The sequence below is a fragment of the Trachurus trachurus genome, assembly GCF_905171665.1.
Source record: "Trachurus trachurus genome assembly, chromosome: 21".
Taxonomy (NCBI): domain Eukaryota; kingdom Metazoa; phylum Chordata; class Actinopteri; order Carangiformes; family Carangidae; genus Trachurus; species Trachurus trachurus.
This window is the reverse complement of record NC_139899.1, coordinates 28,380,350-28,391,634: the sequence shown is the minus strand read 5'-3', so window position 1 is coordinate 28,391,634 and position 11,285 is coordinate 28,380,350. Positions and strand designations below refer to the sequence as shown.

General features: G+C 39.8%; 2 protein-coding genes and 2 pseudogenes across 4 annotated transcripts; all 4 read right to left on the bottom strand.

Annotated features, from left to right (window-relative positions):
• Nucleotides 1-1,930: 1,930 nt before the first annotated feature.
• On the bottom strand, nt 1,931-2,564 carry LOC311004825 (gamma-crystallin M1-like; the record flags this gene model as incomplete). Its single annotated transcript, XM_083996994.1, has 2 exons — nt 2,313-2,564; nt 1,931-2,206 (listed from the first exon to the last, which is right to left on the bottom strand). Exons 1-2 carry the CDS (start codon nt 2,514-2,516, stop codon nt 1,931-1,933), a joined length of 480 nt encoding a protein of 159 aa, XP_083853120.1. The 5' UTR covers nt 2,517-2,564.
• A 2,617-nt stretch (nt 2,565-5,181) lies between these two features.
• LOC311004823 (gamma-crystallin M2) lies at nt 5,182-5,673 on the bottom strand (the record flags this gene model as incomplete). Its single annotated transcript, XM_083996992.1, has 2 exons — nt 5,182-5,454; nt 5,575-5,673. The coding sequence occupies 2 exons, from the start codon at nt 5,671-5,673 to the stop codon at nt 5,182-5,184; spliced, it is 372 nt and encodes a 123-aa protein (XP_083853118.1).
• Nucleotides 5,674-7,618: 1,945 nt separating this feature from the next.
• Nucleotides 7,619-9,272, bottom strand: LOC311004094 (gamma-crystallin S-1-like; annotated as a pseudogene). Its single transcript has 4 exons — nt 9,267-9,272; nt 8,440-8,464; nt 8,081-8,323; nt 7,619-7,894 (listed from the first exon to the last, which is right to left on the bottom strand). The product of its transcript is annotated as a gamma-crystallin S-1-like (transcript).
• A 23-nt stretch (nt 9,273-9,295) lies between these two features.
• On the bottom strand, nt 9,296-11,121 carry LOC311004093 (gamma-crystallin S-1-like; annotated as a pseudogene). Its single transcript has 3 exons — nt 11,009-11,121; nt 10,516-10,758; nt 9,296-9,568 (listed from the first exon to the last, which is right to left on the bottom strand). The product of its transcript is annotated as a gamma-crystallin S-1-like (transcript).
• Between the last annotated feature and the right edge of the window lie 164 nt (nt 11,122-11,285).

Sequence of the window (11,285 nt, the reverse complement as noted above, 5' to 3'; positions counted from 1 at the left end):
CCTGGTAAGACCGCCAACTGCTGTTTCTTTCACTAATGCGACTTCCATATGTTTATGTATTTTTTGTGCTCACATTTCTAGATGCATATTTTCCTGCAAATTGTTGTGCCTTCTGTGCCTTCTGTGCCTTCACATGTCTTGGAGTCATATCTACAGTATGTTCTTTATGTTGTTTTATGTGGCCTGTGTGTAAACAAACTTGGAAACAAACACATTTCTGATTCTGGTTAATGCTAATGTTGGCTATGTTGAACTTCAAACTCATTTAATTAATGTAGCGATTAATTTCCAATTGAAATGTATTAGAATAAAATGAACAAAAACAAACATTGTGTATACGGTATCATATAGCCTACACATATACACAAGTCCCTAGTTTGGATTTAAACCAATGTAAAATTACAAATGCTGTTTACGCTTAATTTTAATTGCTAGGATTTTTTTGTTGTTGTTGCTAAAGTCGACTTCTTTTTTTTAGCCTTTCTCTTTTCTTTTTTTTAGCCTTTGGTCATTAAAATGTGTTTAAATATATTACATTCAGAACATTTTTCCTATATCTGTATATATATATATATATATTTTTTTTTTAATAAAGCAATAAATATTTTAAATATGTTTTCACCATTTATTTGATTAGGTATTATACATGATTAGGCCTATTCCTAATACTGATTTTCACATGTCATATTATATGTAAACCTATGCTAGGTACAGAGGGAATTCATTTTCCTTTCTGCCATTAAGTTGTTTATACCCTGTTTATAAGTAGATATACATTTAATGTAATGTGGAATCCATAGCAGCTTTTCAAAAAGGCTGACCTTCAGTACCAATTGACTTCCATAACAACGAAGAGATTTAAATAAAAGAGTCACGCTTCCACACAACAATCACATTGAAACACACAATGGGAAAGACATGGCAGTTTGTGTCTTTTGTCCTCCAGAGTTGAGTAAATACAACAATAGTGAAAACTCACTGCTGTTATGTTAATGCAACCGACAGAAAACTAAACATTTAACATGATGATAGGCTACTGTTATTACCACAATAGTAGGTCCAGACCTACATCAGTTACCAAGTATGGGATGGAAAATATTAATGGGAAATGGGAAAGCAAAGAACCTAAGTCCATTCATTCAAATGTTTCTTACATTTGTAAATTTAAAGTCCTATGTCAACTATCAACAATAATATAAGTGAGCTACTTATTTATAATGTTCTTTAAAAGGACTAATCATAGCATGTCAGGATACTGAAAAATTCTGGGCTCAATCTCAGTTTCCTCAGAGGAACAAACGTCCAGATGTTGGACATGGCTGACTTCCTTGGACGCCTTCTCGATGCACAGACTTTACATTAGTATGACAAAAACTCACTTTTCTAAACTCTGGGATGTTCTACAGTCTAATACAGTGGTAGAAATCATATTCCCACATAAAATAAGCAGTGCGCGCGGTCTAACTCGAGTCGGTTCTTCAACAATGAGCGGACCCATGACGACCCCCAGACCTCGATGGTACAACCACAACAACTAGCTAGCTACTGTATCCTGTACGCTAACATCATAACAAGCACTGAATGTTTGATTTTGTTTGGCTTTCTACCCTGAAAACCAACTGAGGAGTCGTCAGTGAAGAAAACACCTGTTAATGTGTAATGTTAAATGTAATGTAAATGTAAACGGACTTAAGGATTGCTGAATATTAATGAGTTAGCAGTTAGCAGGTTTCAGTCTTCCCTGTTTAAAGTCAATGGGGCTCCTCCCATACATGTATATCCCATACATTGTATGTTGGTGTCCAGTTTTGTCAGTTTGTCTAACCCGCTTTTACAATAAATAACAAACCACTTAGAAAAGAGAACACTTGAAGGTTTTGTGTATGAATTGAACAGCATTTTTTATTTACGGGGAGTCAGATACAGATGTTTAACACATGTCCATGATGCGCCTCATGCTCATGAACCTGGTGCCGCTCATGCCCATGTCTCTGAAGCTCCTGTACTCGCCGGGCCTCAGGTACATCATCCTGCCTCTGTAGTGGGGCTGCTCGTACATCAGCCAGTGGCCCTCCATCACGTTGCAGGACATGCAGTCGTTCATGCGGTAACGCTCCATGATGTTGTCGCAGTCCTCCATCAGCTCATTCATCTGACCGCCGAAGTTCTCCCTCTCGTAGATCCTCATCCTGAACTGACCTCTGTGCTGTAATTCAAGAAGACGGGGAAGATGTTAGTATGAGACGTCACAAGTTCAGAGCAAGTTCAGATCAATAGAAATCAGAGGTATGTGTGTGAGTGTGATCTCTTACGTAAGGGATCATTCTGCAGGATCTGATGTTGTCGAACATCATTCCCATGCTCATCATGCGCTGCATGTCGGCGTACTCGCCCCTCCTCATGAAGAACTGCATGCCCATGTAGTTGGGACGCTCGTAGACCATGAAGCAGCCGCTCTCAACCCTGCAGGACTGGCACCTGCTCAGGTAGGAGGACATGTCGGAGCAGTCGCTCATGCACTCATAGGAGCGACCCTGGAAGTTCCTCTCCTCGTAGAACACAATCTGAAATTAAGAAGAAGACACAGATGAAGCGGATTCTCATATTAGACTTTTTTTTTTTCATTTTTTTTTTAGAATTGTGATTGATTATTAGTTAGTAGGTTTAAATAATTGTTTCTTTACCTTGCCCATGATGGTAGTTTAGGATGTTCCCAGTGGATGGTTCAACTTGCTCTGCTATCTCCATGACTCCACGGGCTTTTTATACAAACACCCTGTGCCCATGATGTGTTGTTATTCAAATGTGGAAAGCTGATGAACAAGCAGAATTACTTTTGCTGAACAGGGCCTATAAATGTTTAACAATGCTTTGCCATCCATACATTTCTGGCAGCGGGCATGTGCATTGTCTATTATAAGCATAAGCTTTGTTTGTGCCCCATTCTCAGTCAGAAGGTTCTCCACATATGGCCTGATCGGTGCTGGGGCAAAGAGTCGGGCCACATCTCTGTCAAACCGCATGAGAGACCCAGAACCTGTGCAAATATTCAGTCGCTAAAAAGAATTAAATATACTGACTGTGTATTTTTGTATTTTCACAACAGCAGCACCCACTGATATCAAATCCTGGAAATTTATGAATGATTTAAAATCAATAAGATTCTTTTAAAGTAAATATTTATTGACACATTTATTGAACAGTTGTGCCATTCGTTTGTACGTGAAACCTTTTTCTAAATAATGACTATCACTTCAATAATAATGATACAGAAAATTTGATGCAGAAATTTGATACAGAAAGTCATTGTAGGTAAACGATGGAGTTGTTGAGAATTGTATGTCTGCATGTGAACACATAATATAAACGTCTGTTGGTCATCGCTGCACATCGACTGCAGGTTGTGGACATTGGGGGTAGTGACACTAGTTTATTATTTTGTAGGAAATATGTCAGGAAAATGTTTTCATTTCATTCAGGTTCATCAGTTATTAGTGTGTGTAATATAATAATGTAACTGCAATATAATGTATAACTTAAATTGGAGAGGGATCTGAACTATGCACTGAGCTGGTTTACAAACCCAAGTAAACAAGAAAGCACACAGCTCCTGCACTGATGGATGAAATACAATGAATCTGTATTTGAATATGTGTTCAAACAATAAAGTCCTTCTTATCTTATCTTAATCTGCATGGGAATTACAAAAAGAGAAGTGTATGAATAGCTCAGGTGAAAAAGTTGCTTTATTAAGTGCAATTGTGCATGAAGCCTGACTGAGAATTCGTTCAGGTTCAGGTTTGATTGGCGCCGTCGTCTTCTGCAGCATTTTCACGCCTCAAGCTGTTTATTGGGCCAAATGTCTAATGTTTGGATTCATTTATTCTTCCTTAAATCAATGTTGCTGTTTACTTAATCCATCAGCATGAACCTCTGCTCTTCTGATGACAAACCCATACAGCTGACCTGCAGCGGTGTAGCCCTAAACGATAAAACACACTAATGCAAATGCTCAGTGATGAATAAATGATGGGATGTTGAGGAACCTTTGAAATGCTTAATACATTTTTTATGGTATTAAACCTGCAGAACTGTGGAAACTCTGATGGAGAAATAAGATACAAATCACATTGTCTTATATTGAATAATAAGTGAAATATACAGTGGAGCTGCCACTTGAACTAAGCAAAATGCAACCAGTAGTTTTGGTGAATGGGAAGCCAGTGAGGGATCATCATGCAGCAGCAGCTTTAGGTTTGACGGCTGCATGGAGGTGGGACAGGGGGTAGAAACTGGGAGTGGAGGCTGGTTTAACATTATAACTCTGGGATTACTAATTAAAATTTAACTACCCTGTCTACAATGATAAGATTATAATACATTGCATTGCATTCAGTAAAGTGATTTGGGACTCACAGTATTTGCAAAACAAAGACAATATCTCATGTCTGAAATACGAAAATATCTTTAAAAACACAATAATCACCTTTTAGTACCTCAAAAATATAAAATTTATTCACATTTGATTTATTTTCTTTTTTATATTTTAATATTTTAATTTCCTGTAAATTATGGGAACAGAATTATAGCTACAGGAAAACGTGTTTTATGGGATAGATGTATTCAAGCAATACAGTTTATATATGATTATATAGTGATGTTATTATGATTGTCTGAAAGGATAGATGATTTAGGGACTACAGATGGAAATTAGCTGGGAGCTAAATCTGGTGCAACCATCTTTTCATTTTTTTTTCCTTTAAATGATTAATGTAATTGCACATTGTCCCTTATTAAACTAATAAACTAAATTAAACTTATCTGAACATAAATGAGTCAAAACAGAGGAAGAGATTCAGTATTGCCCACTTGATGGGTAGTTTATTTGCTTTGGACCAACTACAGTACAGTTATGGCTGCTTGCCCTTCGTTTTTTATAGCTCAGGAGTCAGCAATCATTTTTTTCTTTTAAAAAGTGCTTTTTTACCCTCTTGTTCACAGTATTTACAGAGTGAGTACAACAAACCACACAGTCCAAGTGTTAGCAGCCCTTTTTACACAACAAAATCAAGCTCTTCAACGCCTGACAAATCAATGAAAACACATTCACAAAGAAGGTTAAAAATTCAACGTCTTTAATAAACAGTGTTTGATATTTACAGCAAGGTTTTCGCTTCATGGCTAAAATTCGGTGACCCTCCTGAAGGATCCGACGATGGCGCAGGTGGCGCACCAGTCGCGGTACCTCCTGTACTCCCCAGGTCTCAGGAAGTACTGTCTGCCTCGGTAGTTGGGGTACTCGTAGAAGATCCAGTAGCCATTCATAACATTACAGGAGTAGACGTGGCGGTGATGGAAACGGTCAGACACACAGGGACAGTCATCCATGAACTCCATCATGTGACCACTGAAGTCGGGTTTCTCGTAGATACGCAATCTGTAGGAGCCTCGATACTGCAAGAACCAAAGAAAAAAAAAATCAATCAATCAGGGTGTTTGACAGAGTCGTTAAACCAAATATAAAATCCAAAGGCTCTGGTGATTGTGAGATGAACATTATTAACACAAACTTACCAGTGGGATCATCCGGCACGAGCGGATACAGCTACTGAAGCCCATCCACCTCTGGTAGTCGGGGTACTCGCCCCTCCTCATGAAGTACTGGTGGCCCATGAAGTTGGGTCGTTCGTAGATCATGAAGCAGCCGCTCTCCACCCTGATGGAGTTGCATCGGCTGAAGTACGAGTGAAGGTCCGTGCAGTCATTGCTGCACTCATAGCTCCGACCCTGGAAGTTCTTGTCCTCGTAAAAGATAATCTGAGGAAGGAAGGAAGGAAGGAACGTAAGGAAGGAAGGGGAAAATAAGCATCAGAGTTGAGCTGGACGTCAAACTGACTAACTGACAAAGTGTTGAATGTGAGCAGAGAGGAAAAACAGTACTTACCTTGCCCATGGTCTCCGTTGGAGAGATTCCCCATGTTTTCAGGGCTTTTTATACTACCTCTTGACAAACAAAGTATTGTTATTCAAATTCTCTCGTAGTTATAATTGAAGGCTACTGGCACATGTTTACCTTTTTGTTGGAGCACAACATTGGGTCAGAAATATGGATTTGTATTTGAAAAAAAGGATAAATAATTAACTTGGTTTGGTGTTTTGACATGCGTGGACAAAGGAAAAGACTAGTATGGTATCCACACGTCCAGTGGACAATGGCTGCAGAACAATATGGAACAGCCCTTTCGCATTAAATATGTTGCGTAACAGAGCAGGAAGCCATTCACTTTCTCTGCCGCGCTACCTGAGCAACCCCACTGTATGCAAATAAGTAAGTGTATATACTGTGCTGCCGCCGCGTATACGCTTCACTGGACATCGGGATTTGATCAGGATCGGTATCGAGTTATCATGTACTGTATATGTTACCTGTATGTCTATGGGATGTTTGTGCCAACTTTTATTTCATTTCCTGACTCTTCGCCCTCAGATTCAAGTGTGCGACCATCGTTTTGTCCAAGTGTCTGACGGTCTTGACGTAGTGGACTACAAATCCCTTGATGTATCTCACAGCCATATTTGACTCTTTCAAGCGTCCCACCTTCAAAAGTACTTCACATTACATGAGCATATTGTGTAAATATTGGGCCCAGATGTATCATACTATGACTATTGTTTTTATTTTATGACACTTTAATCCTCTGCAGGTTTTATTCATATACATCTGCTATGAAAGAAATTTTACATTGTGTCATGATGCTACACAGATGTAAAACTTAATTTACAGATGACATATCAATTTTGATTGATAATATCTGATCGTATCAGATGAACATCAAATTTTATTTGTACTATATGGCAACTTTCCTGAATATGATCATATTCCTATTTATTAAAATGTAAAAAAAATAATAATAATAAATCTAAATTTACATAATGTTAATTATCTTTATTGATATCATTTAGTCACATAAAATAAGTGACTATAGTATTTACATTGGTAAAACACATAAAACTGTTATGAATGTACAATGCCATTAATTTATAGAAGATATAGTAGGTACTGTCATCATTGATTATCAATCAATTCCTCATTTGTTTGATCTTTTCTTAATTGTTGATTCGTTAAAACTAAACCTCATTCCCCTGCTGTTTGTTTTATATATATATATGACCTACTGTACTAGATCCATCCTGATCTTTTACTATTCACCTCCTATTCCATTATTTGTTGTGCAGAATCACTCTGTTCAGCTTTGTTTCTCCACTCTGTACATAGGGTGTTTATTTTTTATGTGACACTGATCATATGGATAAATTCCACCACCATAGAAACCAGATAATCCTATCGGGGGCACAAACTAGGGGAGGGCTTTGTTTGGTGTGGTGCCTGGGGATGGAGGAGATTAAACTACAGTGGAGAAGCTAACAGCTACCAGACAACTGATTTTTATTTCTATCTGCACCTTTACTGAATTATGATTCTAGTTGCTATTATTGCTAGAGACCATTTAAGAAGGAAATACAGGAAACAAGACATTGAAGGTTTATGAAGTTTGAGTTTATTGGAAAAACAGAACAGTTAAACTCAGGGAAAGATGCATTTAAATGAAGCTGGTCTTCAGTTGAAGTCGGTGATTCTTCTGAGGGAACCGACTCTCGGGCTGACGCCGCCCCAGTCGCTGTACCTCCTGTACTCTCCGGGCCTCAGGTAGTACATCCTGCCCTTGTAGTTGGGCTGGTCGTACATCAGCCAGTGGCCGTCCATCACGTTGCAGGAGTTGAAGTCGGACATGCTGAGCTGGTCCTGGACGTTGGGACAGTCGTCCACCAGCTCGTGCATCTGGCCGGACAAGTCAAAACGCTCGTAGAGCCTCATCCTGTAGGAGCCTCGGTGCTGCACCAAGACAGAAGCTAGTTACCATCTCCAGTGCAGTGATACAGAACATCTCTACTATAGAGTCCACATGGTCAGAAACTTCATCACTGATACTTTGAAGTATTGATTTAAACAGAAAAATCTAGTTATCTATCGTTTATGAATATTTTTGCAAATATCTGACAGGAGGTGTTCTTGACCTACCTGGGGGATCATACGACAGGACCTGACACAGTCGTTGATGCCAATCATTCGCTGGTTGTCAGAGTACTCCCCTCTCTTCAGGTAGTACTGGTTGCCCATGTAGTTGGGCCTCTCATAGACCATGAAGCAACCGCTCTCCACCCTGATGGAGTTGCATCTGTTGAAGTAGGAGTGGAGGTCAGCGCAGTCGCTGCTGCACTCATGAGAGCGCCCTTGGAAGTTTCTGTCTTCATAAAATATGATCTGCAGAGAGACAAAGTTTCACTTCAGATGCAGTTGAGCAGTGATGCAGAAACTCCTGCAGGATGAAATGAATCAGTCAGACACAGGTTAAAGATCCAACAGTTAATTTTCTTTACCTTTCCCATGGTTGTTGGCATCGGACTGTATTAGCGGTCAGTGCTGTCCCTGAGCCAAGCCACTGTGCTTTATAAAAAAAAGGAAAGAAAAGGCGGCTGTTTGATTGCACAGCATAAAGTATTGTCATTCAAATACATCCCTCACAGTGATGATGGATCGGGGGTGGGGTGGAAGGGGGGTTGTGTGGGAAAAATCTGTTTATGTATAGACGACTCTTGATGTGTGATGAGTTATTGTTCTTTCCTCCATGTTCATCACAATTTCCTCCCGAAAATGTCAGCGAACAATAGAGTGATGGCGGTAGAACTGCACAGCATCAGCAAGATTAAATTGATATTTAACAGCAGCGACACATGATAATCTGCACAATCTGTCAATTTGGTGTAATTGCAGGATATTATTTTTGAAAAATCTGGCACAGACACAATCATTGAGGTAGAATAACATGTTGAATCATGTTGCTCATATCAAGAACACGACTCTTCCATTCACAGATCAGATATAATTGTACTTATTCCTAAAGTCCTGACAGTTACAGTATCAACAACTATGAAGACTCCATTTATGCAATTGCTTTATTGCAATGGTGAGTGTTTGATGGAGAACAGGTCCAAAATGTTGTGTTGTTGGTTGTGTATTGGCGTATTGGTGATTTGCAATGAGTCCATCCTAATATCAGCTGTTATTATTCCCATTAAAGGCTTTTCAGGAAACTGACGCTTGGATTTAATCCTTGAAGTAAAATAACTACATGTGACTGGTACAGTTCTTTGTCCTTTGTGGAGTCTTGTCCTCCTCTGTCTCAACATGAGGTCTTTCCTAAAACCTCCATGCTGTAGGATCCTCCAGAGAAGATCAGTTGTCCAGGATGCGCCTGATGGAGCCGACCCTGGCGCTCCGGCCACCCCACTCGCTGAACCTCTTGTACTCCCCGGGCCTGATAAGGTACATCCTACCGCGGTAGTTCGGGTGCTCGTAGAAGAGCCAGTTGCCATTGGTGACGTTGCAAGAGAAGATGTCGTTAACGTGGAAGCGGTCCATGACGCTGGGGCAGTCCTCGGCCAGGTCCATCATCTGGCCTCCAAACTCGATTCGCTCGTACAGGCGCATGCTGAAGGAGCTGGGGCCCTGGTTTGGAATGGAAGAAGAGAATCAATCAATCAATCAACCAATCAAACAATCAACCAATCAACCAACCAACCAGTCAATCAACCAACCAACCAAGCAACCAATCAATCAACCAACCAAAAAACCAATCAACCAACCAACCAACAAGCAAACCAATCAATCAAACAACCAATCAACCAACCAACAAGCCAATCAACCAATCAATCAACCAACCAACAAGCCAATCAACCAACCAATCAACCAACCAACCAATCAATCAATCAATCAATCAACCAACCAACCAATCAACCAACCAACCAACCAACCAATCAATCAATGGTCCATAGATGGTCCAAATCTAAATAGCAAACCAGTTTGAGATTGACAAACAAATTCACACAGTGGAAATAATCTTATAAGGTTTTAGATCATCAGGTCAAATCTTCTCTTTATCCATCAATCATCTCAAAAGTCACTTCACTGATCCAGACATTCATGGTTCCCAGAGGATGAATCCTAAAGATTTTAGTGATTCCCCATGGATTGAGCTCTGGTAAACACTCATGTTTCCCTCAGGCCAAATCATCAGGTCAAATTTTCACTTTCAATACAATACTTTGTGCCAAAAACAATTTGCAAAACTGAGCAAACTGAACAATCCTGAATCTGTTTGATTTATCTACACATTTGAAGTCCTCAGTACTAAAACTGAACTGTTTTCAGGCCTAAAATAAGAAACTTTGTTCACCCTGACAATTTGTTTCTTAAAATATATATATATTTTAAACTGTACACATCAAAGCTCCAAATGAAACACAGATTTAGTGGCTGTTTAAGGATTGTTGTTCTGACTGGACAAGGAAATCTCCAACACATGAACATGTAATGACCAACAAGTGAAACATTCTCCAAATAATCTACAAAAATAATGTAAGTTTTTGCTTTACCCACAAACAGCAGCAGCTCACCATGGGGATGAGGCGGCAGGAGCTGATGGAGTCGTTGATCCCCGTCCATTGGTGGAAGTCAGGATAATCCCCCCTCTTCAGGTAGTACTGGTTTCCAATGTAGTTTGGTTTCTCGTAGATCATGAAGCTTCCGCTCTCCACCTTGACGGAGCTGCAGCGGCTGAGGAGGCACATCAAGTCCGCACAGTCGCTGCTGCACTCAAGATGACGTCCAGAGAAGTTCTTTTCCTCGTAGAAGATGATCTAGACATGGAGATTTGATTTTTTTTTTTTAATTTTCTACTCATTAAACTGAAAGAAATGTCCAGTAATTGACTAGTTCAATCAATTTTATCTTCTAATAATTCAAAGATATAACCAGGACTGTCAGTAAAGCTCAAGAAAAGCCTAGAGGCCTGTTTGCACTTTGTTTACTTCACAATAAAAGCACTTCCTGCATCTCCTATGATCCTGAACAGTGTGCGGTGTCACACTGGGAGCTGTGGTGTTTTACCTTCCCCATGTTGTCCCCCGGTTTGCCTGCCCTGTGTGATCAATCCAGCTCTTTGAAGACTCCCACCTGTCACATATATAGTGAATGTGAAATGCAGACTCTGCATGTGCCATTCATATTGTAATGGCCTGCCGGAATCTTTGGCGTTTGTGCCGCCATGTTGTCCTGAAGAGAAGTGTAGGAGTGATGTTTGTGCAGGTGAGAGTTGACAGCTTGTAGTCTTGTCTTGTCATGAAGTATTTGGTGTTTTTGTATCTTTTCTAAAGTTATTATCCTG